At 31.9% G+C, this 24,915-nt stretch overlaps 1 protein-coding gene across 1 annotated transcript in view; it reads left to right on the forward strand.

Moving 5' to 3' along the window:
- The window catches only part of EPHA5 (EPH receptor A5), a 567,705-nt gene that overhangs the window by 91,784 nt on the left and 451,006 nt on the right, over positions 1 to 24,915 (forward strand). The window contains exon 3 of the mRNA XM_074229341.1: positions 18,507 to 19,170. Coding sequence (XP_074085442.1) covers positions 18,507 to 19,170 — 664 coding nt within the window. The remainder of the gene's footprint in view (positions 1 to 18,506; positions 19,171 to 24,915) is intronic.

The following is a 24,915-nucleotide window of genomic DNA, read 5'->3' on the forward strand; positions in this document are numbered from 1 at the left end:
ATAAATAATTATATCAATAACATACCTATCAGAAATCATATGATCTTATTAATAGATGCTGAAAAAGCCTTTGACAAAGTACAGCACCCATTACTACTAAAAACACTAGAGAGTGTAGGAATAAATGGCTTGTGCCTTAGAATAATAAGCAGTATCTATCTGAAACCAGCAGCAAGCATAATATACAATGGGGATAAGCTAGAGACATTCCCAATAAGATCGGGGGTGAAACAAGGAAACCAGTTATCACCACTACTGTTCAGTATTGTATTAGAACTTTTAGCTTCAGCAATAAGATAAGAAAAAAGAAATAAAATGAATTAGAATTAGGAAGGGAGAAACAAATCTCTCTTTGCAGATGACATGCTGGTATCCCTAGAGACTTCTAAAAAAAATCATATAAAAAACAATTAAAAACAATTAGCACCTTTAGCAAAGTCTCAGGATATAAAATGAACCCCCATAAATCCTCAGCTTTTCTATATATCACTAGCAAGATACAACAGAAAGGGGTAGAAAGAGTAATCCCATTCAAAGTAACTTCAGACAGTATAAAATACTTGGGAGATTCTCTGCCAAGGCAGACTCACAAACTCTATGAAAACAATTACAAAGCACTTCTCACACAAATAAAATCAGAGTTAAATAACTGGACAAATATCAATAGCTGGTAGATAAGCTGACCTAATATAATAAAAATGACTTATCTACCTAAATTGAACTACTTATTTAGTGCCTTACCAATCTAAGTTCCAAAAAATTACTTTAAGGGGGTAGAAAAAAATTTTAAGTAAATTCATGTGGAGAAATAAAAAGTCAAGAATTTCCAGGGATTTGATGAAAAAAAGTGTAGAAGAAGGTGGATTAGCCCTACCAGATCTAAAATTATATTATAAAGCATCTTTAATCAAAACTCTCTAGTATTGACTATGAAATAGAGTGGATCAGTGGAATAGACTAGGTGCTAAAGAGACATCAGGATATGATTATAGTAATCTGCTGTTTGATAAACCCAAAAAGTCCAGTTTCTGGGACAAAATCACCCTCTACAATAAAAACTGTTGGAAATTGGAAGTTAGTATGGCAGAAACTTGGATAAGACCAACATCTCACATGCTATATAAAGTAAGATCAGTATGGGTACAGGACCTAGATGTAAAACGATAGTATAAGCAAACTAAGAGATCAAGGAATAGTTTGCCTGTCAGATCTATGGAAAGAGAAGCAGTTTATAATCAAGGAAGAGATGGAGAACATCACTAAAAACAAACAAGATAATTTTGATTACATTAAATTAAAAAGCTTTTGCACACACAAAACAACTGTAACTGAGATCAAGAGAAATATAGTAAATTGGGAAACAATTTTTACAACTAGTGTTTCTAACAAAGGACTCATTTCTAAAATATACAGAGAACTGAGTCAAATTTATTTTAAAAAGAAGCCATTCCCCAATTGGCAAATGATCAAAGGATATGCAGAGGCAATTTACAGATGAGGAAATCAAAGCAAATGATAGTCATATGAAATATTGCTCTAAATCTTCACTGATTTAGAGAAATGCAAATTAAAGCATCTCTGAAATACCATCTCACACGTTTCAGACTGGACAATATGACCAGAAAGGAAAATGATTAATGTTGGAAGTGATGTGGGAAATCTGAGACACTAATGCATTGTTGGTGGAGCTCTGAACTTATTCAACATTTCTAAAGCACAATTCGGAATTACACCCAAAAGGCAATAAAAATGTGCATACCCTTTGATCCAGCAATATCATTACTGGGTCTATACCCTGAAGCAATCATGAAAAAGGGTAAGAACATTACTTGTACAAAAATAACAATAGCAGCTCTGTTGTGGTGTTAAAGAATTGGAAATTGAATGAATGTTCATCAATTGGGGAATGGCTTAAACAAACTGTGGTAATATGTATGTTATGGAACACTATTGTTCTAGTAAAAACCAGGAGGGGTGGGAATCCAGAGAAAGTTGGGTTTGCATGAACTGATGCTGAGCAAGATGAACAGAACCAGAAGAACATGACAGCAACATGGGGTTGATGATCAATCTTAATGGACTTGCTCATTTCCTCAGTGCAACAATCAGGGATAATTTGGGGGTATCTGTGATTGAGAATACCATCTATATCCAGAGAAAGCATTGTGGAGTCTGAACAAAGAAGAAACACTATTACCTTTAATTAAAAAAAAAATATTTCTTATTATGTAATCTTTCTATCTCTTATATTTTGTTTTACCTTAAGGATATGATTTTTCTCTCTACACATTCAATTCTGATCAATGTATAGCATGGAAATAATGTAAAGATTATCAGACTGACTTCTGTGGGATGTGGGGAGAGTGAAGGGAGATTAGGAGGAAAATTGTAAAATTCAAAAATAAATAAATAAATAGATAAAGAAAGAAGTTGAAATTTACATATTTTACATTTACGTATCTATTATTCCTTGTTCTGCCCTAAAAGCCAAGGCTGATTATTTATAGTAAATCTTTTATGCTACTATCTTCCAAGTGATTATAAGATTCTATTCTCCAGATTAAATATTACTGCTTCCTTTATTTTCGTTTTGTTCACTCAATGTTTGACCCTCTATGATTTTTATTTGAGACAAGATTTAATCTCAGGAAGATAACTCTTCCTATCTCCAGATGTGATATTCTATCAAATGCACCATTTCACTGTTCAGATCTTTTATTTGTTTCTCATTGTAAAAGTACATATTGTTTTGCAGAGAAAGAGTAACCAGCTTCTATTTGCTTTGTTTTTTTACTTACTCCCTCCTCATTTTTTGAGAGATGTAATGGATACAACCCTCCTAGGTCAGACTTTTCCCTTTCTTCTGGTCAGTTCAGAGGCAAAGACTTTCAGAAACCTGATTTCTCCCTAGCCCCTTATAGATGGTCCCCATCTATAAGGGGACCAAGTGTAGGTCTTTTTTTCATTTCTCTAGAGCCAATTGGAGGATTTGGGAAAAAAAAAAAACCCATAAATTATTATAGCAGCAGACTATGTTCTAGATCCCATGGATTCATTCCGTACTACTTTAGATAGTTTAAAGTACACATTATTAAAACTGGTTATTCAATAAATTATTTAGATTTAGTACTGAAGTCAAATCCAATCTAGTTTCATGATCCTGGGAAGGTTACTAAATTTCTATTTATTTTAGCTTTCTTAACTGTAAAATAGGATCAAAATACAGTCTATTTCAAATGTTGTGGTGAGAATGTTTGCAAAAAAAAGGATCAAAATACAGTCTATTTCAAATGTTGTGGTGAGAATGTTTGCAAAAAAAAAAAGCAGTCAGCACAGTTCCTTTTATACAGTAGGCAGTACATAAATGCCTGTTCCCCTCCCATTCCTTACTTGGGTAAGTATTTTAATAGTTGACCAGAGACTAGGATCACTATCCTAACCCTTCCTAAAAATGCTGTGCTGCTGTTGTTACAACTATGACTACTACTACTCACTCCTCCTCCTCCTATTCTTTGTCCTACCTCTACTGCCAGAATCATTAATAATTCTTACTACTTATTCCTCCTCCTCCTCCTCCTCTCCTCCTCCTCCTCCTCCTCCTCCTCCTCCTACTACTACTACTAGTACTACCATCACTACTATCTAACCTGGTATTTATACATAGAACAAGTTAAGATTTGCAAAATTTTGCATATGTTAACTCATTTGCTCTTCACAACAACCTTGTGAGGGTGTTATTATTATTATCATCATCTCTGCTTTATACATGAGGAAATGAGGCACAGGTTAAGCAATTTGGTCAAGACCATACAAATAAGCAATAACTAAGATTTTCATGACTCCTGAGTTACATCCATTGCACCTCTGATTCACCTCTCACTCACTTGCCCTTCCTCTAAACTAAAGGCTAGGACAGAATGGAACCAGAAACATTAGAGCCTTTGGCAAAAAAATTTGATTCAAACTAGTCAGAGAGCATTTATATGATCTACCATTCTATTAATCCCGACAAACTATACTTTGTGTGGCATTACCTTTTCCATATATAACTATGCTGATTCGTTTCATTAAATTTGTTTTAGTTTTTTTTTTTTTTTTTGCAAGGCAATGGGGTTAAGTGACTTGCCCAAGGCCACACAGTTAGGTAATTATTAAGGGTCTGAGGCCGGATTTGAACTCAGGTACTCCTGACTCCAGGGCTGGTGCTCTCTCCACTTATGCCACCTAGCCACCCTTAAATGTTTTTTTTTTTAAGAAAAATTGTCCAGATATCAAAATGAAATTTACTAGCCTATGCTTTGCAAGTGCTATTCTTTTGACCTTTTTTTGAAAATCCAGACATTTGCTCTTCCCTAGCCCTGACATCATGCCCATTCTCTTATCTTTTTTAATATCATTAATATTATATCAACAATAATAGTCATGATTTTTTTCTTTTCAATTCTTAGTGATGTAGTTCATTTGATTTTGGTTATTTGATTTCATCATATTTCCAGGTGCTCTCACTATTTACTTATAAGTGAGAATTCATTTTCCACTAGCCATTATTCTTATGAATTTTCTAGTCAAAAGATCACTTTTCTTGACAGAATGGCTATATACTTTAGTTTAGTTTTAGATAGATTCAGAAGGTTTTATTGATAAATAACTAGAATCAATTCTCCCTAAAGAATTTCTCATCAATTTATTTAGATATGAAAATGTTTTTACCTGTTATTTGTTTATTAGGGAATATTCACATGTGTTCATACTGCAGTATAAATTTTAGTTAAATTTAATAAATATTAAAATTCTTACTTTGTGCAGAGTACATTTAGGACCAAGCAGAGACTCAAATCTTAAAATGTTTATGATTACTGCTCTCATGAATCTAAGTCTAATAAAAAGATATGAAGTATACAAAAAATAATTAGAGTACAAAATTATATCATAATGATGTATAAAAGAATAATTGGAAATATATAGGTAGTCTAGACAGTTGGGGAGCACAATGGATAAAGTGTTAAATCTGAAGGCAGGCATATTCATTTTTCTGAGTTTGAATTTGCCCTCAGACACTAAACGTGTGACTCTGGGGAAGTCACTTAACTCTTTTTCCAAATTTTCTTAATTTATTATTGTCCACAAGAGCTCACTGATATTTAAAAAAATAAAGTAAGCAAAACAAAAAAAAATAAACCTTAAACTAACAGCAATTATATTTTAAATGAATTTACTGTTTTGCACAGCCCCAGAATCACACCTGGAAATCACCCTCAGACTTGGCAGCCCCTTCTCTCTGATTGGATAAGAACTCTTAGAGCCTCCTTTAAAGAATATCTACACTAGGCTCTTTTCTCACTAGGCTACATTGATATCACTTACCCTCTCCCCTACCTTTTCAACTTTTTTATGTCTTATCTTCTCCCTTTAGAATGTGAACTACCTGAGGGCTTATACTGTCTTTTTTTTTTAACCTCACTTGTATTTATATCTTCAATGCAGTAAGATCTTATAAAAGTTTTTTATTGAATAACTAGCATCTAACTACACTAGAATTTAGGGGGAAAAAACTACATTGAAAGCTTGTCTCAGATACTTCCCAACTCTGGAATCCGATATTTAGTTCAATATCTCCATAAGCAGATGCTGAAATAATACAGAGAACTGAAGCATGTTTTCTCAGATCTCACATATAGTGAGTTTAGGATTTGAATCCTTTGAGCTCCAAGTCAGCATCCTTTCTATTTTTAAATCACTTTTCATTTAACAATTTTGCACCTTAGGGTTGTGATCTGTAAAAAAAAAAAAAAAAAGTAAGAATCAATTGAGGCAATGTTTTAGAAAATTGATTATAGGATCATTTGGCAGCGTCCTTTCTCCCTAACCACTTCCTGGTTCATTTATCAGCTGAGACTATGTACTTCAACATTTAAGAAGACTGAAAAATTGTGCTGAATCTTTACATACTTGTATGCATCTTGATGGTCACAGAAAATCCTGATTTCTGTGTTATCAAATGTATTCATACATATAAAGAGTCCTGTTGCAGAGGATAAATATCCTACTAATTGGACTGTTGAAAAAGATCATATTTTTTTTTGTTTGTTTTTGCAAGAAAGTAGGTTGTTATTTCCCAAGGTCACGCAGCTAGGGTATTTGAAGTCAGGTCCTCCTGACTCCAGGGCTGGTGCTCTATCTGCTGTGCCACCTTACTATTCCCCCCCCAAGAAACCAGTCTTTTTAAACACTTGATCAGGTGGAGATTTTAGTAACTGTTAAAGTGGTTACTAAAATAAAAAAAAATTATATACTTTTAAAGAGATATAGGATTGGTGGAAATATGTAGGAGTGGTAAAAGAAAGTTGTTGGAAACATAAATAAGCATTTTTTTCTACAATCATTTTGATTATGAGTAAATTCTAAATTTTTGCTAAATATTAATAAATACCATAACATAATAGTATTTGAAGGAGGTAGGTAAATGATGTACCATCAATTTACAAATGAATAATTATTTTTTATCATAAGACGTAAACTTTCTCATAGTAAACAAAAGAAAACTAATTTGGAGAGAGATTAATTCAAGTTTAAAAATTTATGGACTTAACTGTTGCAGTTATTTTGTTTTGAAATCATCTATTCCATCTGTTATTTTGTTTAGTATTTATTAAGTTCCTCTTATAGCTTTGAGATTGTTGAATTTGCAAATATTTTGTTAACAATATAGTGCAAATTAAGTCTGATTTTTCTTTAGACTAAGTCATTTTCAGCATCTTTAAAAAATATCTTCTCCAAAAATGGGTTTTAAATTTGCAACATAATTTGAGATGGATTTGAATTTATTTAGATATGAACCAGATATGAATCAGTATGCTAAGGACTCATGATTTCATCTTGTGTGGCTATACCCTCCACTAGTGCATTTTCACAATCCCTACATACCTTTATAGATAGTCAATTTAAATTGTTGTGGCAAAAATAAATCCTAATAGCCAGCCTTGATAATAAATTAGTATGAAAACTTCCTTAAAAAAGAAGAAAATATTTTTAAAACAAAAATAGGTTGATGCACTTTTAGTGAAATATAGGCCAAGAACAGAAACATTGTGCTATGTTTTTTTTTCTGAATGCAGAATATGAGGGAGGGGGTCATTTTCTCATGTTTTTTAATTTTAGTTTTCATTTGGCTGTCACTACTGATTATTTTGCATTTTGGCATATCTTGGGTTTGCCATGGATTCACCTATTTCTTTGTAGATAGAAATTCTGATTAAATGAGATCACTTGAGTACATGTACATGAAAGTTTTAACAAGAGAAATAAAACATGCTATATAGTAGCAACATAAAAAAGTAATATATAGCAAACACTGCTCTTGAAAGATATTTTAGCATATTTTGTGTATTTTTTGTTCAATTCTTTGTTTATTTAAGTATACTTAGTGACATCTATAGAATAATGAAATACGGGTTTTCCTTATTGAGTAACAGAATTCCAGAAACACAACTCGCTAAACTCAGACAGGAAGAACATGCTATATTCCACATAAAGAAAGTCCAGTTTTATCATAAAATTATACAAATTTGAGCAAGTAAGTTTCCCTCTTTGGAGTTCAGGTTCTTCCACTCTAAAATTGGGAGTCTTGTTCAGTCTTAAAACATATTCCCAAGTTTTAAATCCTATATTTCAATAGAAAAAGCTCCATAATGAGAGACCATATCAGAGAGATGCTTTCCCTAAATTTGTATCTAGGTTTTCATTCAAGTAGGACTGTACAAAGGAAAGCTGAACAAATTTATTTGGAGAGCCTGAATTCAAATTCTGAGTCTTTACTGCAGGTGTGACTGTAGTAGGCTATTCTCTTTACCTGAGTCCGAGTTTCTTCATCTACCAAAAAACTGGGGGTGGGGGGAGGTTGGAATAGATAAATGTTCTTAAAGTATTTTCTTGTGCCATAGATTCCTTTAACAGTCTGGTGAACTCTATAGAGCACAGAATGATTTTTTTAAATGTATAAAAATGTATATGTATACAAGAAATTCAACTGTTGGATAGCTTAACAAACAATCCCAAAACAAGTCCATAGACTTCAGTCTTCGAAGTCCCAGACTAAATGAACTATTTACTACTTTTAAGCTCTATGATCCTGTACAAGACTAGGTGATATAGTCTATGACCAAAGGACTGTACCTGTTATTTGAACTAGAAATACCACTACAATAACCCAAAGAGATTTAAAAAAAAAAAGGAAAAGGAACCATATGTGCAAATTATTTATAGTAGCTCTTGTTGTGGTGGCAAAGAGTTGAAAATTAATGGTATCAGGGCAGCTAGGTGTTTCAGAGGAAAAAAGCACTGACCCTGGAGTCAGGAGGACCTGAGTTCAAATCCAGTCTCAGAGACTTAATAATTATCTAATTGTGTGAGCCTGGGCAAGTCACTTAACTCCATTGCCTTATAAAAAAAGATAAAAATAAATTTAAATAAAAGAAAACCAATGGGATCCTCATCAATTGAGGAGTGGCTGAACATGTTGGGATCTATGATTGTGATGGAGTGCTAGTGTGCTCTAAGAAATGATAAGCAAGATGATTTCAGAAAAACAGGGAAAGCCTCTTAAGAAATGATGAAAATAAGGGGTGGCTAGGTGGCGTATTGGATAAAGCACCGGCCTTGGAGTCAGGAGAACCTGGGTTCAAATTCGGTCTCAGACAATAATTACCTAGCTGTGTGGCCTTGGGCAAGCCACTTTACCCCATTTGCCTTGCAAAAACCTAAAAAAAAAAAAAGAAATGATGAAAATAATGTAAGAAGAACCAGGAAAACATTGTACATAGTAGTGATTTTATATAATGATGATCACCTGTGAATGACTTATCTAGTCTTATCAAGCAATGATCTAAGAAAATTGCTAAGGACCCATGATAAAAAAAAATTATCCACATGCAGAGAAAAAATTGATGAACTCTGGGTACCAAAGTTTATTTTTTTCACTTTATCTTGCTTTTTTAATTTTTTTTTAGCAACATGGCTAATGTGGAACCATCTTGTATAACTTGCATAATCAGTATAATATTTCTGAAGGGACAAGTGGATAAAAGGGAAGAAAAGAATTTGATAATTGAAATTAAAAAAAATAATGTTATAAATTAGATCATCATAATTTGGAAATATTTAACAAAATAAATAAACTATATTTAACATAGCTATCAATATAATTTACTTGCTGACAATTTCATCAGGTGAGTATCTCTTTTATTGTTACTTAATTAGGCAAACAAGCTTTAAGTGGAGTCCTCAAAACTCTTGAAGCAATTGTTGGAATGCCCTTGACACAATCACTTTTTAAATATTCAGACTACTAGGAATTTTTTTTTAGGTTTTTGCAAGGCAAATGGAGCTAAATGGCTTGCCCAAGGCCACACAGCTAGGTAATTATTAAGTGTCTGAGTTGAATTTGAACCCAGGTACTCCTAGCTCCAAGGCCGGTGCTTTATCTACTATGCCACCTAGCTGCCCCCTACTAGGAATTTCTAATCTTTCAATTAATCACTTATTTTACTACCTAATTTTATGCAACGTCTAGAAGAATATAATTTCAATGTGATTATATAAGCTATTCTACCTAGTACAGAACTTTGATTACTTTGAAAGGAGTGTCTAGGAATCAATAGTTCATTTCGGCAAAGAGTTATTCTTACCTGTTAAAGGTATCTGGACAAAGAATGTTTTGTTATTTAATTTAATTGAGGTCTGAGATGTGAAACATTCTTCTTATACTATGATTATGCATTTCAGAAAGTAGACATTCATAATAACATAGTGCAATTGAATAGTGTGTAATAAATGTATCATTGCTATATTTTCAAGTATGAAATTCAGAACTTAAGTCTAGAAAACTCTACAAAATATTAAAAAAAGTAAAAATAGCAATGTCACAAACCTATAGGGCAGTGAACTATATAGTAATCCAAAAGCCAAGTAAGGCTATCTGTTTGATAGAAAAAAAAAAAAACTTCCAAGCAGAAATATTTCTGTCTTGTCAGAATTAAACTGTAGGCAATTGATTGTTATCCAAGTTTTAACATCTCTAAACCAAAGGAAATCACTGAGACTGCTTTAATGTTGTTTGTCTAAAATGTAGAATAAAATGCAGTGTCATCAGTAGAAATCCTATCATGGAGGACTTTTATCTTATGAAATGGCAAGAGTCAAGTTAGTTGAATGTATATTATATTTTTAAAGCAATGCTTTCTTTACTGAATTTAAGCAAGATATAAATATGCCAAGAATTAAATTTTAATAATTTAATTTAAAATAGATTAGCAGTCTGACTTGGTGTATTAATATAACTTTCATTTTGGACTGGAGTATTGTTTGATTCACAGACACATTGCAACACTAGAATAATGTTGACACTAAAGAGATAGATCTTCGCATATGAAGAAGGTAATCAAAAGTACTGCATAACTTTCCAGTGGCAATCCAGGCAAATCTTCTTTTGCTTTTTAATTCTGGGCTCATCTCGTACATTTGTAACATATGTAGCACAGTTTTGGACTATAAGATGTGCATTCACTATATGTCATAATATGCATAATAAATATTTTTAATCAACTTTTTTTTTCTATGTAAGTAATGTTAGGCTGAACTTTCTTGAGTGGTAATGGTTGTCACTTAGAAGAACTTGCCTTGTGCACTCAGCATAATGTTTTTAAATAGGCTCAAAACTTCTATAGAGAATTCCTCTTCTATTTGTGATTGGATATCGTCCATTTTCTAGAATGATCTTTGATGAATGTTGTTCTTCATGTTTTTGGTTTCATTTGATATGAAAATTTTTTAAAAGCAATCTCTGTAATTAGTTTTATTGTAGGGATAATATTGTACTCAGAGTAAGAAAACCTATTTTCATATCTTGAGCTGCTACTTACCACTTGAAAATCACTCATTTATTTCTATCTCATTTTCCTTATCTATAAAATGAGGGTTTTAACTACATGACCTCTGAGATCCTTTTTAAATCTTTGTATATGATTCATTGCAAATTTAAGATTTTAATTTTAAGCTTGGAAGATATCTTTTAGCAAGATAACTTTCAATTGTACATTTTGCTCCTCTGAATTAAATATTATTTATACTAATAGTATGCTTGTTTGTCAATTACGTGACAATATATATGTGATTCAATCTAGAATATCATTGATAGCCAGCCTTTGGGTTTTTAGCTTTATCAAAGTTGTCTTAGATATACATGTAGATTAGTATCCTAAAATATTTTATAGACATAATAAAGAAGATCTATTTATTGATAGTTCATGGTCTCCTCTTTTATCATCTTTTTTCCTGAGTTGTAGAAACATTTTTTTAACTCTAGTATTTAGTGTAGTCAAAGGGGCAAGAGAAAGGAAATTGATGGACATGTTTAGGCTAAATTGTATTGCCTAAGATGAATAGTACCATAGAATGAAAGAGATAGATCTTTGCATATAATCATAAAGATGGAGAAAAAGGAGGGTTAAGGAAATCAGTCACAAAACAAAAGCAAGGGATAATCATTTTGTATAATAGCTTCTGTAATCCTTTGACATTCATGCCATGTCCAGATACCTATGGCAAAGGAAATAGCATTTTCAGAGTCCCCACTCTAGATAAAGAGGCAGTGATGGACTGTGATTTGATCACTGAGGGAGAAATTGATGAGATAAAAGTATACATTAGTGCATCATCAAAATTCATATGAAAGGTCTTTAAAAATAGAGGTGGTGGCTAGGTGGAGCAGTGGATAAAGCACCGGCCCTGGAGTCAGGAGTTACCTGGGTTCAAATCCAGTCTCAGACACTTGATAATTACCTAGCTGAGTGGCCTTGGGCAAGCCACTTAACCCCATTTGCCTTGGAAAAACCTAAAAAATATAGACTAAAGTTGATTTTCTAGACACTTAAAAGTTAAACTTAATTTTAAACTAGCATTCTTCTATCTGTGAGACCCTATACATTTTTTTAGTTTTTTTTTTTTTTGCAAGGCAAATGGGATTAAATGGATTGCCCAAGGCCACACAGCTAAGTAATTATTAAATGTCTGAGGCCAGATTTGAATTTAGATACTCCTGACTCAAAAGCCAGTGCTCAATCCACTGTGCCACCTAGCTGCCCTGAGATCCTATACATTTTTAAAGTTTTTATTTAATAAACCTTGGAAAATTAGACCCATCAGCTGTCTTGGAATCTAAGAATTCCTGCTCAAATATAGAAATTGAGCAAATTGGCTAGATTTTTGAGAAAGCAAAAGGAAGAGGAAGTATTATTAGGCTGGAAAATGGTTCTGAAATTTGAGTTGACTCAGATTTTGATCACTGAAAATATATGAAAGAATCTGGAATAATTTTTTTTTGTAAAAGTTCCTTAGAGAGTGCTGAACATATGTAGTTTGGGCTAGAAGAAATTTTTCTTCTTCATGTAGGCAGGGAATTACCTAAAAAAGTATTACAGTTCAGGTAGCCAAGGGTAAATCTCTACTGGGCCTATACTTTGTCTCTTTCTTCATACACACAAGGAAACCCAGGGGAACCAATTCAGAATCCATCACCATAATACAGGAGAGAGATAAGGGTCACAAAGGAAGGCAGTGGTTGCCCAAAAAGTTAAAATTTTGAGGAGGAGAAGAGAATGAAAGGGAGATGTATGGAAGTAGAGTTGATACTCAAAAGGTGGTTGTGAGAAGAGTCAGTTAACAATAAACCTTTTTAATCACATACTATGTGTCAGGTTCTCAATTAAGTGCTGAAAATGCAAGGAAAATTTAAGAAATAAAGTAGACAACTTGAAAACAACTATATACAAGAAAACTCCTGCTGTCTCCCTTCCCCTCCTCTCCCCTGTGAGACTAGATCTCTATCTTTCCCCAGGAAAAAAATATAAGGGGACATTCACTGGTCAATTCCACTAATAATTGCCATGGTTAACTTTTACTTGCTTGAGTTCCATACATAACTAGTTTGTCTCTTCTGAGGGCTGCCTAGGGGCACTCCATTTTGAGTTCTCACTAGCTTGATGTCAGACTTTTTATAAATAACTGATTAGTTTAGCAACCTGAAAATCAAAATGTGTCAAGTAATTTAAAACCATAACAACATTATTTTACATATTTTTCAGATCAGTTTCATTTTGTTAACCTCTACCTACTGTTCCAAGCTGTTGGATTTTTTCCTCTCTCTGTTATTTAATATATTACCTATCTTAATTACCTTACTGTCATTTGCAAATGTAATAAACTTCTAACTTATCATCCTTCTAGTCTTTCACCTTGATTGACACTTTCCAAGTCAGTGATCAACAAGTCTCATTCAGTCTTTTGTGGTATTCATTCTTCATTTTCAAAAAAGAACTAATGCCACCAAAAGAATGAAGCCTTGATTTGCATGAATTGGATTTAAGTAAGGGAGAGCTGTACAAAATTATCAGTCTCATTCTCTCTATCAAAGTCTAGTGGCATTACAAAGAGAAGTGGCAATGGCTCAAGAAGCAGTTAAGTGACATTGGCCTTTCCAAATTAAAATTTTTCCCAGCTTTCAGTTTGTCTTAAGCCATACACATTCAATGGCTAAGGATTAGGTAAAAATTGAGTCAAAAGATGGCAAAATTTATCATCTCAATTTATCATCTCTCTAGTAGCAGGAATTCAGTTTTGCTTTTCAGGATTTTACTCAATATTTATTTCACATGGTTGTAATTTGCACATCCTTGTGTCAGTCAAACCACTATGCTTACTCTCTATGGCTTGTGCCCCAATATATTTTTATATGTGTGTATATGTGTGTGTGTGTGTATGGAAAAAGAAAGTATGCCATTTTCTGTGTATATTTCATATATATATATATATATATATATATATATATATATATATATATATATATAATCTTGTTCTAATAGAATGTAAATTCCTTGATGGAAGAGATTATTACTTTTTTCTTTTTACTTTGAAGCATTATGACTAGTACATTGAAGATATTTAATAAAAATTTACCTAGAGGTGACTCTACATGATATTGTAGATAGTTCACATAGTCAACAAGCCCTCTTTGGCATACCTATAAACATTTGCTTATATAAATGTTCCCTTCTATACTGAATTTTAGCAATTTATAATAATTCAAAAGGGTATTTTAGCTGTCCCCCTTTGAGAGACCATCCCATTCCTGGGAATCATCATCCTCCAAATAAATATCTTCTTTTGAATTGTAAAAATATGTATTTTATTTTAAACTTGGGAAACTCATCAAATGAATGTCTGTTTCTGTATTTGCATCAAGTGAAGCATAATTCTCTGTGGTGCCAAATCACTAAAAAAAAAAAATAGTTCCAATGGACAGAAGGAGGTATATTTTGCTTCATTATGAGTATAAATTAACAATTAGAACCACCCGAAAATACCTTTGTCAGTAATGAGTTTCCCACTCTTTATCTTAGAGATTTTCAATATCTCCATTCCCTCCAGGACTATCATTAATGGACTCAAATTATATATCTCAAGGCCAAAGACATCTTAGGAAGAAACCTAAGCACTTAATGCAACTTTGGTGATTGTGCCTGACTAAGCATGCTGATTTAAATGGAACTGTCCTATATGGGGATATATTTTAGGAAATATTCTACTTAAAGAGAACATCTGGTTATTTTGTTGCTACCAGTGAAACAAGTGAACATATAGATCCCTGCAGCATGGTTAAACAGAAATGACAGGCTGCAAAAGAAAAAGAAGGGGTTAGCAAGGGTTATGGGTTTCTGATGGTAGGGGGGAGGAAAGGAAGTTATAAAGTGGATCAGTGAAGCTTAGAGCAATGGATCCTGAAGCGGGGGAGAAATGAAGTAGAACAATTTATAATTGTGAAAAATAAATATACATATACATTATATATAAATACTTATCTATGTATATCTCATATACTCAGATATATTTATGTAAAGAAAGAAGATAAAGACAGAGATACATAAGCAAATGAATACAAATTCAATATGAAATGGTAAATAAAGTACTGAGTTTGTGGATTAAGGAGACCTGAATTTAAAATATTTACCTGCTAAATTTCCTGAGTTAAACACAACCTCTTTGTGCTTCAGGAAACTCTCTGATTTGAATAAGTATGTGATAGGATATAGATTGTTTAGTCGTGACTTTGTAAGGGATAGATAAACTCTGGAAACAGCAGACTTTTCACATACATTTACATATTGTTGTTTTATTGGATTCCTTTCTATCCCTAACACAGACACAGGTATGCATGATATATTTTGCAATTTTTTTAGTCAATTCATAATGTAGCAAATGAATTTCTATTAGGCATGAAATATCAATAAAGGTGAACAAATACATTATTTTGGTTTTTCAAAAATACTCCATCCCAAGTATATATTTAAAACTTCATGGGTTTTTTTTTCAAATAACCTAATTTGTGTATGTATCTATGGATTATATATGCATAGGCATTTTATTTCATAAGAGGTTTAAATAAGCTTCTTTATTTAAATATGTAATATAAGTTGACAGGTAGCCAAAGCCTGCATCATTTATTCTCCTGTGGCAGTCCATCACCATAATGTATTTTCAAGTGCCTTTTCTAATCTCATCATATGTCACTATCCTTTAGTAAGTGCTTCCAGAAAAATTCAGAAGAATCAAATATCTTTTTGTATGTATTGTTTAAGTTAATGTTTATCCCTAAATTATTAATTCCTTTCCCAATTAAGGATTTTAGTGGAGGACAGTGAATCATTTTTTTTCCTTGAAGAGGGAACATAAATTATGAGGTTGGGAGGGAGGGGAGCCTCAAATATTGTCTCTGCACTATGAGTTACAGTTACAGGTATCCTCTCCATCTTCTTGTAAACAGGCTTGCCAAAATGGGAGCAGGGCTCTGTGGAAGTTATACTGTATATCCTACATAATTGTTTATGGAAAGATTCATAGAAATAATTACTTCAGTTAAAACATTTTTATTATTATAATGTCAGCCATATAAATAGAGGTGCTCATTTAGGTAATCAAGGAAAAAAATCAAAAACGAAAACATAACAAAAAAGCAATCTATACTATAGCGATTGTAGTCTCTCTAATTGAGAACATATAGAAAATAAAATGTTTATGCTTATACTTGAAAATTAACACCTGAAGCAAGTGACTGTTGAGCAGTCACATCAAATGCTTTGTAACTTATTTTTTTTTATAGAAGTTGTGATATCTTTGGGTTTTGCATACACTGAGTGTGTGAATTGTATACCATCATTTTCTCAGTGTCTTTTGCAGCCTCCAGGTCTGTTAACTTGCTTGCAATGTCCTACTGTAATATCTGATGCAGAAATAGGTCTTCTATAAATGATTTAACACCACACTGCTGAAATCCATTTGTGTTTTCCTTCTGAGGGCTATCAAAGACATAAAGGAAACATTTAGCACCAAATTAATGTAGCATTTTGATTTTAATTCTGTAGATAGACTTGATTTCTTGTGCATAGAAGAAAAGAATCCAATGCTTTATAATATAATTCATCAATTTCACTTAATTTGAAGGAAATGAGTTTAACTGTATCTTACTATATTAATTTGAGGATTTTCTTGTTAGCTTTGGTACTTTGTCTCATTTATGTTGTGGGCTAATTCTTTGCTCTTTGTTATATTCATTCTGCATGAAATTATGAGTCTTAGAAATCGGTAATAATTGGGAGTTGAGCATAAAACTTTTCAATGAAAAGCAAATATTAAAATCAGAGTTATCATAGAGCACAGGACTAATTTGTCCAAGCTGTGGCAAAATTTTCACTTTCTAATAATGGACAAAGTTATATATGAAAATTATCCAGAAAGCAAGAAAGGTTATATAAAATGTGATCTGTAAGGTGACTTCCAAAATAAAAATCTTCACATCTTTTATTTTGAATTTGCATACGTAGTCAATTGTGTCTCCTTAACATTTTCTAATCTTCCCTCTTTGATGAATGTTAGAATTTTAATATCAAGTTGAAATCACGAGACATGAAATTATGAAAATAAATTGAAATACAACTTTTTTCGTTTTGCATATATCTTTTCCCTCTTGAGATCTTTATGAATTAATGAGAAATATGAAAATCTAGTTGTATTTATTGTTAATATATAAAGACATCAGTTTTCATTATTTTTATACCAAAACAAGTAGAAATAACTATCAACAATACTGGATCAGTACTATTTCTTTTTCTGTGGACTTTTTTGACATTGTTTTTTATATATAGAGCAATTAACAAAAAAAATTTCTTCTTTCTCTTTTAAAAAGAAGAGAAAAACAAAACCCTTATAAAATATGAATAATCAAACAAAGCAAAACCTCATAGTGACAACTATAAAAATTTATGTCTTATACTATATATTGAGTCCGTCATTCTCTAGCAGAAATGGATCAAATTATTCATCACTGATGATCTGGAGTTTTGTTTTGTCATTGCCTTTATCCATTGGATTCAATTTCCCTTTGAGCCTTAGAACTGAAGTAAACAAAGGTAAATTTAATTTTCCCTCAAAGATAATTACCAATCTCCCCTTCCCATGATATATATATATATATATATATATATATATATATATATATATGTGCAAGAATTAGTGCTAGAAATAGCTTATCTATAGGAATATCCAGGCTCACAGTATTAATGAACAAAGGATGAAGCAAATGGTACTAATATAGAACAACATCCATTTGTGAATTTATTATACATAACCTATTTCAAAATTGCAAAACACTTTGTTGCACTGGAGAAGCAAGCATAGTATAATGGTTAGAGAGGTATAAAATGGTTCAAATCCCATTTGTTACACACATTTGCCAGTTGTTCAACTAGAAACCAATTATTTTTCCATTCACCCCTGGACAACACTTAAGACTATACTTTACATAGCAGTTATTGATCTTCATTGACAGTAGTTTATTTGCAGAATTATCTATAGTAATGTGTTTATTGTTTTGAAAAAATGTATGTACATTAATTTTATTTATGTTGCTATATATAGAGAATTAACTCGAAGTTTTGGTCATGGAGATGATGTTTTACTCCCCTTCCCACAACTTACTTTGTCTCTTTTTCTTTTTTCTTTTAATACTTAATCATTTTCTTCTTCTTTGTAGACCTCACTCATAATGATACACATGGAATTATATGCTTTTCCAACTTTTTCCCTTGTACTTTCATCAAAACTCTTCTTTATTTTTCCAGTAAATTAGAACTTCTTTAGGAAATATGCTTTCCATAGTCCCTAAACATTTATCAATTATAGGTAAGAGACAGGAGAAAAATTATTTTGTCTAGTACTTGAAAAGAAAATATTAAGGAAAAGAAATAAATTTTATCCCCCTTCCATTTCTATATACTTGATAGTTGAAACTTAAAGATTCATTTTTAAAAGATAATAAAGATGACAGTGAAGTATCTGATAGTCAAATGATACATTTTTCCTGTCTAATGAAATTTGTGTTTTCTATTTTTTTAATTGTACAGTGGGAAGAGATTGGAGAAGTGGATGAGAATTATGCCCCAATACATACCTATCAAGTATGCAAAGTTATGGAACAGAGTCAGAATAACTGGCTTCTCACCAGTTGGATTTCCAATGAAGGTGCCTCCAGAATATTCATAGAACTCAAATTTACTCTGAGGGACTGTAATAGCCTTCCAGGAGGACTTGGGACTTGCAAGGAGACTTTTAATATGTATTACTTTGAATCTGATGATGAAGATGGACGAAATATCAAAGAAAACCAGTATATCAAGATAGATACAATTGCTGCAGATGAAAGTTTTACTGAATTGGACCTTGGTGATCGAGTTATGAAACTTAATACAGAAATAAGAGATGTTGGGCCTCTGACCAAAAAGGGATTTTATCTTGCTTTCCAAGATGTGGGTGCCTGCATTGCTCTAGTATCAGTGCGTGTGTATTACAAAAAATGTCCTTCTGTGGTTCGAAACCTGGCACTCTTTCCGGACACAATCACTGGAGCAGATTCTTCTCAATTGCTAGAAGTATCAGGCTCCTGTGTCAACCACTCTGTGACTGAGGAACCACCCAAGATGCATTGCAGTGCTGAAGGAGAATGGTTGGTTCCAATTGGGAAATGCATGTGCAAAGCAGGGTACGAGGAGAAAAATGGCACCTGTCAAGGTAAGGATTTCCAATTAAAGTTTGATTTACATTTGGATTATCAAGGATAGTTCAATTCAAGACCTTCATTCTTGTATTTTTTTTCCTGAAACTATTGCTAGCAAATGATATTTTTCTTGGCTAATTTATGGAATTTGCATCTCTTACAAAAGATATTTTTAGATACATAATTGATGCCCATATTACCAGTGCCAATATAATGTATCATGCTGTTGGAATTCTTCCTCAAAATAAAAAAGTTAAGGGACAAAGGATTTCACATAACTGTTGTCTTCTAGTTTTTCTACCTGATGTTCTATTCTACTGTATTTCTGGATATTTCAATTTCAAATCATAGTACATGAACAGGTAAATGCATGTATGTATATGTTTATATATATATAGATATGAATGAACTATGGTTTGAATTTGTGTATATATATATATGTGTGTATGAACTATGAATTGAATTTGTATATATGAATATATGTATGTATATATACATATGAGTCAGTATATAGATAGATAAGTTGCTAAATTATTCAAAAAATAAAAGATATCCAGAGATCTTGGTGAAAAATAACATAAACAGAACACAATTTAATATATTTTTTAAAAAACATATATGTCTTTTTAAAAATATGTGAATATTAAACACATGTTAACCTGGTTATTAGGAAAAAATTATTTAAAGATAGTACTGAGACAAAAAAAGGTCGTTTCAAAGCAATTTTCACTTGCTGGGGCTTTTTTCTTTGAATGCTTCCTTTTAAATTGAAGCTTGATCATGCATGCTTTCCTCATCATTTGAACATACTTTCATTTTGCCCAAAGTGCAGTAAGTTTCTCTTCTCCACTGGGAAATTAATTAATGACTTTCTGGTAAAATAGAACTTTCTTTATTCCAAAGAGAAGAAAAATCTTTGGGAAAATAAAAAATGACCTTGTTTCCTTTTTTTGACAAGGTTAGTAGACTGGTAAATCAGGGGAATACTATAGATATGGAATATACCTAGATTTCAAAAAAAAAACTACTTAGCAAAGTCTCTAAATAATCCCTGTGGACATTATGGAAAAACACAGACTGTGTGATGATACATTTAGTTTGAAAAACTAGTCTCCAAAAGTAGTTGCTAATGGATCAATGTCAACCTGTAGAAATTCCTTTAGCTCTGTACTTCTAGATTCTTGATGTGGCGTTGTTCTATTCAATATGTTATCTTAGACTTCTATGAAAGCATAAGTGGCATGCTGATCAAATTTCAGTATGACAGAAAGCTGTTAGGGATAATGAATACATTGGGCAATAAAAACAGAATCCAAATAGATTCTGATGAACTAGAATGATGGGAAAATCTATCCAAGTGAAATTAAATAGCAATATATGGAAAATTTCCAAAAGAGTTGATTCAAAAATCAACTGCACAAATGTAAGTTGGGAGAAATGTGTCTTACACTTATCTAACTTACTGGCCAAGTGTGGCCAAAATAGATTAAAATGTAACTGGGGAATAGTAAATAAAATCAATTAAAATGCCAAGAATCATATATAATGATAATTTTTGGTTTTCTAAGTTATTATGCTTTTGACTGTTCTGTTTATTTTGGATTTTGACAATATCAGCTTAGATAACAGTTTATGTGATGAAAATTTGTATGTTCTTTTGGACCACAAACTCACTAAAATTAAAAAGTATAACATGAGAAATAAAACAATATAAAAATAAATAACCATCAAAAATATATTTATCAAGGAATGCTATTTTCAGGCAACTTTAACAGGTACTGAATATTAGAACCAGGAAATATTCTGTTTTAATTAGATCATCTGAAATATTTTGCTCATTTCTTAGTAACAATCTTGGAAGGCCTTTGTGCATCCAGAGGAGGATAGTGAGGAAGCTCAAAATGATACCTTAAAAATTTTAATTGAATAATAGAAGAACTGTCATTGAAGGGTTATCTTTTAAAAGATTTTTTCTTTTTGTAGACATTAGAAAAATTAGAGATGCAATAAATTGAAATGGACTTTCTCAGATGGTAGTAATGTTTTTCTTTACCACAAAATTTCATAAACATTTTTGATGGCCATTTCCCAGAAATTGATATGGAGGGGATTCCTACTTAGAGCATAAGAAAATATTTAGAACATACTTTTAATCGAAAGTTCTGATGTCCATGTACAGATTTTATACTCCTGGAAAGATTTCAAGAGTTCTATTAAGTTATATGAGAAAATGTAAAATTTTTATTTTTACTTATCTTTAATTGATATATGACCTTTCTATCAATTATTATTTTTAAAAAGATCCAACATTTATCTGAGAATAGGTTCATATACTGTGCAAAGGGGCCATGATATCAAAGGTTAAGAACCTCTGTATTAGATGATATGGTTTACCCTCCTATTCATAGGTGGTATGATTCTCTGATCTAATTATTCCTTATCATGATTAGTATGTAAACAAAAAAATGAATTTTATCTTTGTATATGTATGTGTATATTTGGCTTAAGGGGAAGAAGGCAAACTCCTCCTCATTCCTTGAATTTTCTAAGTGTATATTATTTCAGATCATGCCTTATTTCTTTCCTAAGTGTGACTAACTTGTTTGTAAAAAATAAAAATGAATCTTTATAGATTATTTTCTCAGGAAAATCCAATTATTGAATGAAACCATAAATCACAGTGGTTACCCTTAATTATTTCTGTGCCGAAGTGAAAAAAAAATACTAGAATTTCCTTTCTTAGTAGAACACTCTTTTCCCATCTTAGTTACCAATGATGTAGAACTGCATTTCCATGCCATTAGCATGATGGTTATATATATGTATCTATATCTCTATATATAAATATACATATATATGGTTTTTTATGAATTGAATGTGTAATTTATTGAAATGCTGTTAGGTTAAATTTGTCAAAGGTATAGATAAAGTTTTTGCCTCTGATAGAGCTTAAAAGAAGTTACTAAATTTGTTGTATGTGTAGGTACTTTTTTATGCTAAAAGTGGCATATTTTTCTGGGAGTGTCTTCTTTGTGAGAGACAATAATTGTAACTGTATCAAATATGAGCCTACCAAAAGCTGTAAAACCATTTTTTTCAGATCTCATTTTCTCAAACCCTTCAAATTCAGTCAATTTCATTTTTAAGGTATTTTTCTCTTGATAACTTTTTTTTTAAGTAACATGACTTCCATGTTACCATGGAAGTTTAGATAGTGATCTAAGGATATCAGCAACTATCCTTCTAACTTCATTGAAAGTGGGAAAAAGAATCCACTTTTTTCCTTGAAATATTTATTCTAGGTAGAAAATCTTTAAGTGCCTATGATACATATTGAGAGAAATGTTGGGCAATACAAAGGGTAATAATAATAATAATAATAATAATAATAATAATAATAATAATAATAATAATAATAATACATTTTTGTTTAGTGACAGATTTTTAACAATATACCTCCTTTTCTTCCTTGTATTTTCTTTTTTACTTCATTTCCTGCTCCCAGAAAAGGGGGTGATAAATTGTAAAGAATGACCTGTAAAAACTGTTTATGTAGATAGCCTTGTAAGCCAACTGTGGCATTAGACAGTATGGTATAGGGCCAAGAAAGCTTAACCTAGAGGTTTAAGTATAACCTATGACTCTTGACTACCTAACAGACAAGTTGTTTAACAACTTTGTTTTACAGTTTTCTAATATGTAAAATGTAACTATTAAGAAATGTACTATCACAGATTTGTCATGAGACTCAGAAGGGAAATTGGATTTAAAACACTTCACAAACTTCAGTGTATTGTAAGAATATCAGTTGTTGTTAATTTGGTTCAAGCAATGGCAATACTGCATGTACCCTGGAAGATTTATCTGCTAACAATGAGAGCATCAATCAAACTTAATGGCCCTCAGATTCTTTAACTTAAAATCAAGAGGTCAGAGTAGATCCTATATTGAAGTCCCCTTCTCTGAACTACTACGCATTATGACAACTGCTGTCAAAAACTTTCCAGGTAGTCAGTATTTTTGACTGAAACTTTCAAGGTTCATCTTCTTTCTCTCTGGCACTTTTTCATCTTTCTATTTGTCTTAAATCTTCTAATGTTTAAATTTGTTTCATTCATTTCAACTTGACTATCTTTTAGTAAGGTCCCTATACACTAAAATTACTTCTTATCCCTACTACATATATTCATTCAGTTATCCATTCACACAAAGCATTTATGAAGCATCTATTATATGCTTTGTTAGTGCTATGGGAGATACAAAGACATACAAAGTGCTATGGGAGATACAAAGACATACAAGATATGTGGTTCCTACCCTTAAAGAGCTTATATTCTAGGAAAGTTGTACTTTATATTAGATCCTTGAACATTTTTAATATTTTGATTATACTATTCTAAAATAATTTATTTCCTTGTAACCCTTTGTATATTGTTTTGAACACTTAAAAACATTATTCTGAGAAGCTGTCCATATGCTTTGCAGATTGTCAGAGTTCCAGGATAGGTGAGCACACACATACACACACACAGACACACAAACATTTTTAAGAAACTTTATTCCAGTGTGAAAGCTTACAATATAAAAAAACATCACTTTCACTGAAAATTCTAGGTAGACATAGATTCAACCCTCTAATTAAAATATTTGCTCTTTACTTGTAACCATGTAAATCAATCATATTTTGAGGCACTTGGGAATATTAGAAAGAGTGCTGACTTTAGTCAAGAACTTTATAATTCAGGTACTGTAAAACTGTAGGCTAGCCACCTAACCTTTATAAGTTGCAATTTCCTTCCCATTAAAAGGAATAACCTGATCAAATATTTAGAGTTAAATATCAAGCTACTTTGGCACAAATCGGTTTATTTGGAAAACTGCTAGAAAATAGCATAACTGAGGTTTGAACCAAGTTGTAAATGAGTTCATATACAAAATTTTTTTCCCCTGCAGCACATTACTTCTCTGCCATTTAACATATATGAGGATAAGGAATTTGAAAAAATGAAATAATAATATCCTTGGACACCTATTTCTTAGAGATGCCATAACACTCAAATGAGATCATGAAGTAAAAGGCCTAAAAACCCTATATCATTTTGATGGTATTATCTATCAAGTTTTTCCTTTTCTCTCCACACTCTATCCCCTAATTTAATTATTAGGCTCCCTCTTTTTACATTAAGGGAAAAAAAGCAGGGATAGCTGGGTTGCACAGTGGATAGAGCACTAGCCCTGGAGTCGGCAGACCTGAGTTCAAATCCAGCCTCAGATACTTAATAATTGGCTAGATGTGTGACCTTGCGCAAGTCATTTTAACCCCATTGCCAAAAATAAATTTTAAAAAAAGGGAAAAAAAGGGTTTGATTGACCAGTGGAGTTAATGTTCATGGCTGTGCCTCCTTTAAGGTAACTTTCTACTGACTACTGATTAGATTGAAATTGTTTTCTGGTCAGCTAAGATCATGAAATTTCCCGTGCATATGGATTTTGGACCTTTAAAACATATATATGATGTTGAGTCATTGGGCAAAGAATTCTACCAGGATATAAATGAATATAAATAGCATCTGTTCATCATTCAGAATCCTTTATATTCTCCATGCTTCCAATCCAACTTCAATGATTTAATGAGTATTTCCTAGTTTTCTTGTGGCAGCCATGCAAGGCTAGACATGCAAGGCTTAATCTTTTATCAAGCATATGTTATTGAAAGGTTCAGCCATGTAGAAAGGAGATAGTCAGAAGAAAGTAGAAAA

The sequence above is a fragment of the Macrotis lagotis genome, chromosome 3 (genome assembly GCF_037893015.1).
Source record: "Macrotis lagotis isolate mMagLag1 chromosome 3, bilby.v1.9.chrom.fasta, whole genome shotgun sequence".
Taxonomy (NCBI): domain Eukaryota; kingdom Metazoa; phylum Chordata; class Mammalia; order Peramelemorphia; family Peramelidae; genus Macrotis; species Macrotis lagotis.